This window comes from Neoarius graeffei, chromosome 19, assembly GCF_027579695.1.
Source record: "Neoarius graeffei isolate fNeoGra1 chromosome 19, fNeoGra1.pri, whole genome shotgun sequence".
Taxonomy (NCBI): Eukaryota; Metazoa; Chordata; class Actinopteri; order Siluriformes; family Ariidae; genus Neoarius; species Neoarius graeffei.
In genome coordinates, this window is record NC_083587.1 from 38,116,731 (window position 1) to 38,130,966 (window position 14,236).

Below are 14,236 nucleotides of genomic sequence, written 5' to 3' on the forward strand. Positions count from 1 at the left end.
ACAGCAGTAAGCACCCAGCTGAGGGTCTGTGACATTCTATTCTTTAATTTAGGGGCGAATATAATACAACCCCGATTCCAAAAAAGTTGGGACAAAGTACAAATTGTAAATAAAAATGGAATGCAATGATGTGGAAGTTTAAAAATTCCATATTTTATTCAGAATAGAACATAGATGACATACCAAATGTTTAAACTGAGAAAATGTATCATTTAAAGAGAAAAATTAGGTGATTTTAAATTTCATGACAACAACACATCTCAAAAAAGTTGGGACAAGGCCATGTTTCCCACTGTGAGACATCCCCTTTTCTCTTTACAACAGTCTGTAAACGTCTGGGGACTGAGGAGACAAGTTGCTCAAGTTTAGGGATAGGAATGTTAACCCATTCTTGTCTAATGTAGGATTGTAGTTCCACAAGTGTCTTAGGTCTTTTTTGTCATATCTTCCGTTTGATGATGCGCCAAATGTTTTCTATGGGTGAAAGATCTGGACTGCAGGCTGGCCAGTTCAGTACCCGGACCCTTCTTCTACGCAGCCATGATGCTGTAATTGATGCAGTATGTAGTTTGGTGTTGTCATGTTGGAAAATGCAAGGTCTTCCCTGAAAGAGACGTCGTCTGGATGGGAGCATATGTTGCTCTAGAACCTGGATATACCTTTCAGCGTTGATGGTGTCTTTCCAGATGTGTAAGCTGCCCATGCCACATGCACTAATGTAACCCCATACCATCAGAGATGCAGGCTTCTGAACTGAGCGCTGATAACAACTTGGGTTGTCCTTCTCCTCTTTAGTCCGAATGACACGGCGTCTCTGATTTCCATAAAGAACTTCAAATTTTGATTCGTCTGACCACAGAACAGTTTTCCACTTTGCCACAGTCCATTTTAAATGAGCCTTGGCCCAGAGAAGACGTCTGCGCTTCTGGATCATGTTTAGATACGGCTTCTTCTTTGAACTATAGAGTTTTAGCTGGCAACGGCGGATGGCACGGTGAATTGTGTTCACAGATAATGTTCTCTGGAAATATTCCTGAGCCCATTTTGTGATTTCCAATACAGAAGCATGCCTGTATGTGATGCAGTGCCGTCTAAGGGCCCGAAGATCACGGGCACCCAGTATGGTTTTCCGGGCTTGACCCTTACGCACAGAGATTCTTCCAGATTCTCTGAATCTTTTGATGATATTATGCACTGTAGATGATGATATGTTCAAACTCTTTGCAATTTTACATTGTCGAACTCCTTTCTGATATTGCTCCACTATTTGTCGGTGCAGAATTAGGGGGATTGGTGATCCTCTTCCCATCTTTACTTCTGAGAGCCACTGCCACTCCAAGATGCTCTTTTTATACCCAGTCATGTTAATGACCTATTGCCAATTGACCTAATGAGTTGCAATTTGGTCCTCCAGCTGTTCCTTTTTTGTACCTTTAACTTTTCCAGCCTCTTATTGCCCCTGTCCCAACTTTTTTGAGATGTGTTGCTGTCATGAAATTTCAAATGAGCCAATATTTGGCATGAAATTTCAAAATGTCTCACTTTCGACATTTGATATGTTGTCTATGTTCTATTGTGAATACAATATCAGTTTTTGAGATTTGTAAATTATTGCATTCCCTTTTTATTTACAATTTGTACTTTGTCCCAACTTTTTTGGAATCGGGGTTGTATTTGATTGTTGTTTATTTAAGGAATTGTTCGTGATTGCAGCTTATTCTGACTCCAGACATCATGCCATGGTGGAAGCAATGATTTGGAAAAGACACACAGTAGAAACTTGAGCTGGAGGCCATGAGGAAAACTTGTCTATTCATAGTTACATTACTTTTCTGTTAGTTTCTTACATTACATTTCGACATGATTGTTGCATTACATTTCTTTCTTTTAGTTTCTTAGGTACGAGTTGAACGGTGGCATAGTATTTGGGTTTTATTACTGCTAATTATTATTATAATTTGAGTTATAGTATTATCGAGGAAAAAAGCTATAAAGCTGGAAACTCGTTTCAAATGCAGGTATAAAAGGTAGTTGTTGGGGTTAGTCAATATGTGATACGAGTATTAAGCCTTGAATCTGTATAATAATGGCTGTCATGCCTTTTTCCAGAAGAAACAATTTACAGCTATGCATCATTATGTGGGTCTGATCACACATAAATAACTAAAAATAACTTTGGGTACTCCTGTTTTTGTAAAAAGGGACGTAAGGACAGCTTTGGTAAAACTTTCTCATGTCTGTCTTCTCCTCAGACATTGGTAGAGTGTAACGATGATCATTTGACATTTACAGTGGTGCTCAAAAGTTTGTGAACCCTTTAGAATTTTCTATATTTCTGCATAAATATGACCTAAAACAACATCACATTTTCACACAAGTCCTAAAAGTAGATAAAGAGAACGCAGTTAAACAAATGAGACAAAAATATTATACTTGGTCATTTATTTATTGAGGAAAATGATCCAATATTACATATCTGTGAGTGGCAAAAGTATGTGAACCTCTAGGATTGGCAGTTAAGGTGAAATTAGAGTCAGGTGTTTTCAATCAGTGGGATGACAATCAGGTGTGAGTGGGCACCCTGTTTTATTTAAAGAACAGGGATCTATCAAAGTCTGATCTTCACAACACGTTTGTGGAAGTGTATCATGGCACGAACAAAGGAGATTTTTGAGGACCTCAGAAAAAGTGTTGTTGATGCTCATCAGGTTGGAAAAGGTTACAAAACCATCTCTAAAGAGCTTGGACTCCACCAATCCACAGTCACACAGATTGTGTACAAATGGAGGAAATTCAAGACCATTGTTACCCTCCCCAGAAGTGGTCAACCAACAAAGATCACTCCAAGAGCAAGGCATGTAATAGTCGGCAAGGTCACAAAGGACCCCAGGGTAACTTCTAAGCAACTGAAGGCCTCTCTCACATTGGCTAATGTTAATGTTCATGAGTCCACCATCAGGAGAACACTGAACAACAATGGTGTGCATGGCAGGGTTGCAAGGAGAAAGCCACTGCTCTCCAAAAAGAACATTGCTGCTTGTCTGCAGTTTGCTAAACATCACATGGACAAGCCAGAAGGCTACTGGAAAAATGTTTTGTGGACGGATGAGACCAAAATAGAACTTTTTGGTTTAAATGAGAAGCGTTATGTCTGGAGAAAGAAAAACACTGCATTCCAGCATAAGAACCTTATCCCATCTGTGAAACATGGTGGTGGTAGTATCATGGTTTGGGCCTGTTTTGCTACATCTGGGCCAGGACGGCTTGCCATCATAGATGGAATAATGAATTCTGAATTATACCAGCGAATTCTAAAGGAAAATGTCAGGACATCTGTCCATGAACTGAATCTCAAGAGAAGGTGGGTCATGCAGCAAGACAACAACCCTAAGCACACAAGTCGTTCTACCAAAGAATGGTTAAAGAAGAATAAAGTTCATGTTTTGGAATGGCCAAGTCAAAGCCCTGACCTTAATCCAATCAAAATGTTGTGGAAGGACCTGAAGCGAGCAGTTCATGTGAGGAAACCCACCAACATCCCAGAGTTGAAGCTGTTCTGTACGGAGGAATGGGCTAAAATTCCTCCAAGCCAGTGTGCAGGACTGATCGACAGTTACCGGAAACGTTTAGTTGCAGTTATTGCTGCACAAGGGGGTCACGCCAGATACTGAAACAAAGGTTCACATAATTTTGCCACTCACAGATATGGAATATTGGATCATTTTCCTCAATAAATAAATGACCAAGTATTATATTTTTGTCTCATTTGTTTAACTGGGTTCTCTTTATCTACTTTTAGGACTTGTGTGAAAATCTGATGATGTTTTAGGTCATATTTATGCAGAAATATAGAAAATTCTCAAGGGTTCACAAACTTTCAAGCACCACTGTATATAATTACATAGTATTTGAAGGGTATTCGGAAATGACGAACGCCCAATAGCCCACCGTTCCATCAATATTTACATAGGGAAAGTTATACATATTCGGTGTCAGGTTAGGTGTGTCCATTTTCTGTCAAATGTAACACAATGTAAAATAAAAGCAAGAGATAAATTTTAAATGAAAATAAAAACACCATATGATGGTATATGAATAAACAAAGTGGCAAATGCTGAAATAAAGATCTAATAGGATTCCAGCATATTTGCAAAATATTGCAACATGAATAGCCCTGGCTGTACAGTAAATATCACATTAATCACTGCCAAATTTGGTTTGGCTGAACAACACAGCATTCATGTTCTTTTTTGGAATCTTATAAAACAGCACATCCTATTATGTTGCTATTTTTTTAATATCATGTGCTGATGGTTATATGCACAACTTGATGTAGCCACAAGATACTCAATTACGATAATGGAATTGTAATGTGTGCATGGGCTGTAGGATGTTTTGTGAACTCCACTCCATGTGTATAACTCATGGGTAACTTCTGAATGGTTTGAAGACTGACGTGGGCGATTTTGCTATTAAATACTCACTCATCAGGAGCAGTTCCTGCTTTAGGCAACTATGGCAGCGGGAGCGTGCTCGAGCATCAGCTGTGGGCGGTGAGGAGTCAGGTAGAACTGACAGGTAACACGTGATGAGATTCACCTGTGTTTGGTTAATGGCGTTTTACTTTTGTGTGTCTTGTGTGTTCTTTCAGGGAGAAGCCAGTAACTTGAGAGAGCAAGAGAGCTGAACTATCAGGTGCTGTGTGTGTGTGTGTGTGTGTGTGTGTGTGTGTGTGTGTGTGTGTGTGTGTGTGTGTGTGTGTGTGTGTGTGTGAAAATCAGAGAAAAATAAAGTCACTGAAAAGTGATCTCTAAACTAAAAATAAAATGCACCTTGAGTTGTCGAGCCTGTCTCCCAGTTCCTCATTCCCTAAACTGTGAGAGGGTTGCAGCAACATGGGCAATTTCCTATGGTGGCAATAGTACATTGTGTTTTATATAGATGCTCCTGAAATCAAGTTGTGTCTATGTCCTAGAGCACCATGCTACCCCAGGTAGGCAACACCACTGCTAGCCTATGGAAAAATTACTGTATAAGTCAGTAGGCTATGTACACCATGCCTGCTATCTGTATGCATGATGTATGAAACAAAAAACCAGCCAAACCTAAACACATAAAATATAATAATTAATGCATAAAAGAGTAAGGGTGCCATAAAACAGCAAAATGCCATGAGGAAAACAGAACAAAGTATTGAAAATTACTTAAGGAAGTGATCCAATTTGTCTGGAGCATTGTTAAGACAAAAAAGACAAAAGTACAGTAGGTTGTATTTGTTTTTTAACTTTATTTTGAACTCTAGGTTGTTAGATATCTTTTGAAGTGTAATTAGGTGGTTTATTATGAGCTAGCTCTAAACTAACTGATAGTTGTGTGTGTTGTTTGAACTCTCAATGAAAATGGGAAAAGATACGTTACACGTTGAAATGCAGGTAGCTAGTGAGCTACCTTCAATGGAAAATTTCAAACAGATTAGGGCTGTTACTACTCACTACAGAAATGTTTATGAAGGAATTCATTCATATGTTTCTCAGTACAGGAAACCATGTTGAGTGTATCGTTGCAGTAATTGCACATACAGTACAGGTATGGTGGATCAGCATTCGATTGAAAATGCTCAAATTTTCTTTGAAACATGTTTGTGCTTGAGATGCATGAATAAACTCAGAATCTCACTTTCAAAATCGAGGAAGAAGTTGGGCTCTTCATCAAGGTCTGTGCACGTCAAAACTTTTAGAAGGTTCCCCATGACAGGCACCTAAAAAGAAAAAGAGAGAGGGGGAAAAATAACATGATAGAGTCAGACTGACAAGTGGACGAAGGCATATTATGACCTCCTGTGTCTCCCATCCAAAATGTAGCGCCTTTTCCTTTCGGTCTTTTTCCCTCACTCGCCAAGTGGTGCCAGAACCCAGATGTGCCATTCTGCCCCCACCCCCCTTGCCCCTCTCCAGACAGGCTGTGTGGTTTTCCTGCCCAAGAACACCCTACCAGATGTCATCACCAACCGCAAGCCTTGCGACACACCCACATAGTACATGCGAGTTACAGGAATCCCTGTGCTTTAGTGCCTCATGCCAACCATGCGTGTCTGCATACAGCTTCAACTCAGTTCCCTGTAGAGGGGCCCCAAGCACTCTCTATCAAATTTTTAGGAAATAAAAACACAACGTACTGTCTTAGCAGAAAGCGGTGCTCTAAATAGCTTTAGTTCTGTAGTCTCCTGGGAAAAGTGCACAGGGTTAAGAGCGTTGTGGTAAAAACTAATTCAGGGGTCACATGGGAAGCCACCATGTCTTACCCTTTCAAAGTGGCAAATTTATCATAATGAACCACATATCTTACTCCAAGTCCAGAAAAATCCAGAAACTATGATGCAAAAAACAGCTTGACCTTCCCTGAATGTCACCCTACGTTCGTACTGGCACGTGACAAAATGACAGGTGGCCATTCGTTTGTATTTGTGTCATGCTGTGAGCTCAGCGACAGCAGCAAACAAAGTAACTGCACAACAAACCAACACTTCTATTAAGATTTTCTTGAGCTATGACAGTAAAGCACACTGTGGGTGGTAGAAATGGGCAACTGGACTTGCTTGAAAAGTCTTGAAAACGTTTCACCTCTCGTCCAAAAGGCTTCCTCAGTTCTGTCTGACTAATAGGGAGTATCAGATATTTATCTTCTCCTGGATCAGAATTAGAATTCTGATGACCAGCTCATCTAAGGTGTCATTGAGGCATCATGTTGGTGTGGGTCACTGGAGGCTGGGTGTGAACGGCGAGTCATTAGGGTGATCAAAGGATTGCCCGTTAGGGTGAGACGAGAGGTGAAACGTTTTCAAGAATTTTCAAGCAAGTCCAGTTGCCCATTTCTACCACCCACAGTTTACTATGACCTGGATGATTGAGAATCTTCACAGACATGACAGTAAAGCATCAAATTCAAACAACTGCCACAAATGATTCTACAGACCAATCTGATGGCATGTGTGGTCCAAATTTTCTTCACTTGCAATTTTAGTTTGTACCTATAATCAGCTCATTTACTAAAAATAGAATAAATCTTTAAAAATGGGGGCAGCCATGGCCTGAAGATTAGAGAACCCTTGGAGCTAAAGGGTTCCCGGGTCGATTCCCAGGACTGGCAGTAAAAAAAAAAAGTGTAAAGGGAGTTGAGTGAATGAACAGCACTTTACCCTCCCTCTATATCAAGACTGAAGTGCCCTTGAGCAAGGCACCAAACCCCCAACTGCTCCCTAGGTGCTGTAGCATAGCTGCCCACTGCTCTGGGTATGTGCGTGTGCTCACTGCTCACTTGTGTGTGCATGCATGTGTCGTGTGTTCACTGCTTGAGATGGGTTAAATGCAGAGGAGGAATTTCACTGTGCTTGAGTGTACAAATGAATATGTATAAATAAAGTCGTCTTCTTCTAAAAAGAACCTGTGGTGTCATCTTTTCTTGTCATACGTAACCTCTCATTACATGTGTATAAAGGCATTACTAAGAAAAATAAAGCTCAGAAAGAAAGTTGTGTTGGTTCCCTGGTGAGTGTCTGTATCTGGTACAATAACTTTGCTTTGCAAATCTGCCACTGAAGCTAGCAGAACACAAGAGACTTGTCGCTTGACAGTGTAAACAGAGAGCGAGCCATACAAAGGCCATTAAAAACCAGATACAGTAGGGATTGAGGCCAAAGCCTTCAGAGTTTAATTGTGAAAATTTGCATCAAACAACATCCACCAAAAAATCTCATCTCATCTCATTATCTGTAGCCGCTTTATCCTGTTCTACAGGGTCGCAGGCAAGCTGGAGCCTATCCCAGCTGACTACGGGCGAAAGGCGGGGTACACCCTGGACAAGTTGCCAGGTCATCACAGGGCTGACACATAGACACAGACAACCATTCACACTCACATTCACACCTACGGTCAATTTAGAGTCACCAGTTAACCTAACCTGCATGTCTTTGGACTGTGGGGGAAACCGGAGCACCCGGAGGAAACCCACGCAGACACGGGGAGAACATGCAAACTCCACACAGAAAGGCCCTCGCCGGCCACGGGGCTCGAACCCGGACCTTCTTACTGTGAGGCGACAGCGCTAACCACTACACCACCGTGCCGCCCCCACCAAAAAATGTGAATGATTATTTGGATGAAAAAAGAATATTACATCACACACACACACACACACGTGCAAAAGTCTTAGGCAGCCTATTTTTTTTCCTCCACACAAACTTTATTGATTTCTATTTTATGACTGCAGTACAAAAACATTTTAGAGTTCCAAATGTTCATTTTCCAGCACAAAATTAAATGTTGGGGGGGGGATGTTTATACCTGATCAGCATATTACATAATGCACCACTTTTCAGCTTAAAAACCAAAACATAATGCAGACTGCTGGGTTTTGATGCAAAATGAAGACGCGAATATGACAGTCAAAGTGTCCAGAAGAACTGTGGCTGGTTCTGTAAGATGCTCAGTAAAACCTACAGCTCATTTCCTTATAAAATTGCACTCACTGTACCTGAGACTACTTTTTTTTTTTAAAGCAAAGGGTCATCTCACACCAAATATTGATTTTCTTTCATTTATTATGGCTTACTGCTGTTTATGGGGTTTTTTAATGTTGAAACATTTCATTTCATTATTGTAAGCCATTTTAGTCAACAGCATTTCTTTACATGTGCATAAGACTTTTGCACAGTACTGTATATAACCAGTGTTTCAGGTGAAAGGATGAAAAAATGTATGCTATGTTACAAAACACATATTTGCAGTTGTAAATTGAACGTGTGTGTGTGTGTGTGTGTGTGTGTGTGTCCTGCAACAATCCATAACATGAGATAAAATCAACACATGCTGCATTCTTTATATTTGACCTAACAAATGACTACAATTGTTTAGCAGAAGTATACCTCTATAAATCATCTATAAAGAATATAAGACAATAAAAGTCAAATAAAATGACTATCAAAATTTCTCGCATTTTTTTTCCCGTCATCAGTTTATGAATGTGCATTCTACACTGCATCCTGTGTGAATAATAGACATGGTGTTTTTGCTATTAAAGTAAACGATATATTGGCAGCAAATATTACTATTCGTTATCAGTTATCCATTGTCGATTTTGTTGACTAATAATTTCAAGCCTAATGTGAACAAATGTCTATGTAGAATAGCCAGACTGAGATTGCTAGGCTTCATCTGGCAACCAACCAACACCAAGCATCTGCAAAGTTCAACCCCAGCGTTAGCTACAGATTCAAAGCCAGGAATTCGAAATATTCTACAGTTGGGGGATTTTGTCAGTTGATTCTTAGAACATGTGCACCTGGGAGAGAAAATTTTCCCAGACTACCCTCTCCTCTGATGGGTGGTAAAACCTGTGGCCTGCTGAAAACAAGTTCATACAGACCTCTGGAAATTCTCACACACATCCCACACTTCATCAATGACAGATCACAGAGAATTTGCCTTCCCCCATAAGAGAGAACACAGGTGGTGAATAGCTTTGTATGTAGTAGAGAAAAAGATAGCATCAGAGGCAGGAAAACCGAGAGAGACTGATGACACTCAGCACTCAAACTGTGCATTTTCCCACACTAATTTTGAGGATGAACACCACCCCTCCCTCCGTAAGAACATGGCCAATTCTGCTCTCTTGGGCTCCTGACCACGGATGGCTGTGGCACCATCAGGATTCGGATGCACAATCTTACTCAGGTATCCAAAATCATAAAGAAGTTAAGATGCTTTCTTAACACATATACAAGAGGTCCGAAAAGTCTGAGTGCACGAGTGAAAATGTTTCCATTTTGCATTCTTTTCTAATTTTATATTACTCCTTCTTCTTTTTCTTTTGGCTGCTCCCGTTAGGGTTTGTCACAGTAGATCATCATGATCCACATTTTGGCATAGGTTTTACACCGGATGCCCTTCCTGAGGCAACCCTTGCCAATCTATTTGGGCTTAGGGACTGGCACTAAGCCTGCACTGGCTTGTGCAACCCCAGTGGCTGTGTTTTTTAACCTGATCTGCATGTCTTTTGAACTGTTGGAGGAAACCAGAGCACCCAGAGGAAACCCAGGCAGACACAGGGAGAACATGCAAACTCCACACAGAAAGACCGCCATCGGTCATGAGGTTCAAAACTGGAACTTCTTGATGTGAGGCAACAGTATTAACCACTGCACTGCCACATAATTTCTAATATAGTCTAATTTCTAATTTCATAGATACATGAAATTAGATAAATTTCATATATCTAATCTCATAATTTCATATTACAATTGTCATTACAATTCTAGAATTATCAACAATTTGAGTGAAAAGGAGAATCTTTGAAATATTTACATGAATTTCAGGGTTTCTTACTATTTGGTATGTCCCTTATTTGCTTTAATAACAGTGTGCACTCGAGCTGACATGGACTCCACAAGTTTGTACAAAACCTTGTTATCCATTTTAGATCAAGTCCACTGAAGTGTTGTCTGAAATCATGCTTCAAGAGAAGAGATTAGCCATGAGGATAATCTGACATTTTGTACAAAGCAGTTAACAAGATCAATGTCACAAATTTGCTTACATTTAAATCAGGACCTAGAAATAGTGCAGAATCGTGAAAATTAAATATTTAAAACATTCAAACAATGAAAATTTACATTCTTTGTTTTAAATATTTAGAAATTCTAAAATCTTCTGTTTATTTCCAATTTTATGTGGAAAAAAAAATCACAAATTTTCAATGTGGTCTCGGACTTTTGGACCCCACTGGATGTGATACTCTGTTGATGCATGCGGGTGTACGGAAAGTGCCCAAGTAGAATTTGCCCCATTAAAAAGAATATCATATATCTAAATATATTACGTTCATTATGTCTTCTTCTTAAATCAAAATAATTAGTTTTTCTTTTGTTTCAGACATGTAAAAGCTTTTTTACCTTTACCTGACATGTTTCGACGGTGTAACTTCCGTCTTCATCAGAGGGTCACCCCAGAGGGGTGACCCTCTGATGAAGACGGAAGTTACACCGTCGAAACATGTCAGGTAAAGGTAAAAAAGCTTTTACATGTCTGAAACAAAAGAAAAACTAATTATTTTGAATATCATATATCTTTTAATATGACACACAGTATTTTGTTTCCAAATCAGCTGTGGCATGAACACAGTTTCCCCTGCAATGACCTGGCGACTTGTCCAGGGTGTACCCCGCCTCTTGCCCATAGTCAGCTGGGATAGGCTCCAGCTTTCCTGTGACCCTGTAGAACAGGATAAGCAGCTACAGATGATCGATGGATGGATGGATGGATGGATGAACACAGTTTCTTGGTGCTAATGAAAGCTCTCTTTCATCCACCTCAGACTATTTACCAATTAGTAAGGAGTCATGAGCATCATGGGAGATTAAGACATTAAGTAAAAATAGATAATACATATGAATAATATTTATAAATAATAAACAGACACACTTCAGTATATTTTGCATTCCGTGTGCTCCACTAAACGTATTAAAATACTATATCAGAGGGAAAGCATATTTAGTTAAAAGAGAACTCTTAACTGAAGTATTCTGGACCAATCATGTCTTGCAATTTTATGGAACACTGTAGGTTTAATAAATTTTGATGAAGTTGGAACATTTAAAACAGACTTATGAACTATTAAGGAAAATGTAGATATAATGATAATGCCAGGGCGGCATGGTGGTGTAGTGGTTAGCACTATCACCTCACAGCAAGAAAGTCCTTGGTTTGAGCCCAGCGGCCAATGGGGGCCTTTCTGTATGGAGTTTGCATGTTCTCCCAGTGTCTGCGTGGGTTTCCTCCAGGTGCTCCGGTTTCCCCCAGGTGCTCCGGTTTCCCCCACAGTCCAAAGACATGCAGGTTAGGTTAACTGGTGACTCTAAATTGACCGTAGGTGTGAATGTGAGTGTGAATGGTTGTCTATGTGTCAGCCCTGTGATGACCTGGCAACTTGTCCAGGGTGTACCCCGCCTCTCGCCCATAGTCAGCTGGGATAGGCTCCAGCTTGCCTGCAACCCTGTACAGGATAAGTGGCTACAGATAATGGATGGATGGATGGATGGATGGATGGATGGATGGATGGATGGATGGATGGATGCTTACATTAACACTGCATATAATACAATATGATTGTACAGTTTGTGATGGCCATTTTGAAATCAAATCCTCCAAATGCGTTATGATATAATTAAAGGGCCAGTGATACCTGATAAGGTCATAATCTCATGAATGTCCTGTCCCAGGTTATATGTATAACCTTAATTCAAAAAAAAAAATGTTGGGATGCTGTGTAAAACATTATTCATATTGCAATGATTTGCAAATCCTTTTCAATTTATATTCAGTTGAACACAATACAAAGACAAGATATGTAATGTTCAGACTGATATTGAAAAAAAAAACGTTATTGTTTTTTTTTGTAAATATACACTCAATTTGATGCCTGCAACATGTTCCAAACAAGTTGGGACAGGAGCATGTTTACCACTGCAATATACCACCTTTACTTTTAACAATTCTCACTAAATATTTGGGAACTAAGGACACTAATTGTTGAAGTTCTGAAAGTGAAATTCTTTCCTTTTCTTGCTTGATATACAACTTCAGTTATTCAACAGTCCAGGGTCTCTGTCGTCACATTTTGCACTTCACAATGCGTCACACATTTTCAATGGAAGGCAGGGAGGCCAGTTTAGCACCTGCAGTTTTTTACAACAAAGCCATGCTGTTGTAGCACATGCAGAATGTGGCTTGGCATTGTCTTGCTGGAATAAGAAGAAACATCCCTGAAAAAAGGTAATCTGGATAGCAGCGTATGATGCTCCAAAACCCATGTGTACCTTTCAGCATTAATGGGACCTTCACAGATGTGCATACCCCCATACCATCATAGATGCTGACTTTTGAACTTTGTGCTGTAGCAATCTGCACAGTCTGTTTCCTCTTTAGCCTGGAGGACACAACATGTATAATTTCCAAAAACTCAAATTCAAAATGTGGACTTGTCAGACCACAGCAAAAACTTTTTGGAACTGGGGTTGTATGCTGATCTTCTGATGCAATCATTTGTGCTAGAAACAAGCTCACATTCCACTCCATTTACTCAGGGAGACAATTTTAAAAAATGGTTATTCAGATGCAAATAATAACTGCAGACTTTTGCAGCCATTCATCATGAAGTTCACGCTTCACTGGTAGTAGCATTCCAAGTCTCATGTGATGTCACTAACCAAAAGATGTCTAATCAAAAGTGTGGATTCAAATCATAAACTTGACAATAAAAGACTTGGACCTTAACTCAGACTCTTGACTGGATATGGCGTTGATGTACAACTTGAAAAGACTTGAGATACCTCCACACAGCAAACATGCACTGGTGTTCAAAGAAAGAAAGACAGTGTCGACTGAAAATATGGATCATCAGAAATTGGTTACATACGATGTCTTATGTAAATGCACTGTATATTTGTACTGTTGTCTGTTATATACAACCCCGAATCCAAAAAAGTTGGGACAAAAGTACAAATTGTAAATAAAAACGGAATGCAATAATTTACAAATCTCAAAAACTGATATTGTATTCACAATAGAACATAGAAAACATATCAAATGTCGAAAGTGAGACATTTTGAAATTTCATGCTAAATATTGGCTCATTTGAAATTTCATGACAGCAACACATCTCAAAAAAGTTGGGACAGGAGCAATAAGAGGCTGGAAAAGTTAAAGGTACAAAAAAGGAACAGCTGGAGGACCAAATTGCAACTCATTAGGTCAATTGGCAATAGGTCATTAACATGACTGGGTATAAAAAGAGCATCTTGGAGTGGCAGCGGCTCTCAGAAGTAAAGATGGGAAGAGGATCACCAATCCCCCTAATTCTGCACCGACAAATAGTGGAGCAATATCAGAAAGGAGTTTGACAGTGTAAAATTGCAAAGAGTTTGAAAATATCATCATCTACAGTGCATAATATCATCAAAAGATTCAGAAAACCTGGAAGAATCTCTGTGCGTAAGGGTCAAGCCCGGAAAACCATACTGGGTGCCCGTGATCTTCGGGCCCTTAGACGGCACTGCATCACATACAGGCATGCTTCTGTGTTGGAAATCACAAAATGGGTTCAGGAATAATTCCAGAGAACATTATCTGTGAACACAATTCACCGTGCCATCCGCCGTTGCCAGCTAAAACGCTATAGTTCAAAG

General features: G+C 39.8%; 1 protein-coding gene across 3 annotated transcripts in view; it reads right to left on the reverse strand.

Annotated features, from left to right (window-relative positions):
- fam49bb (family with sequence similarity 49 member Bb) overlaps positions 1-14,236 on the reverse strand; it is a 162,111-nt gene that overhangs the window by 49,737 nt on the left and 98,138 nt on the right. For all 3 annotated transcript variants that reach the window (XM_060900048.1, XM_060900049.1, XM_060900047.1), the window contains one exon: positions 5,677-5,758. In XM_060900048.1, coding sequence (XP_060756031.1) covers positions 5,677-5,749 — 73 coding nt within the window. In that variant the 5' untranslated portion in view covers positions 5,750-5,758. The remainder of the gene's footprint in view (positions 1-5,676; positions 5,759-14,236) is intronic.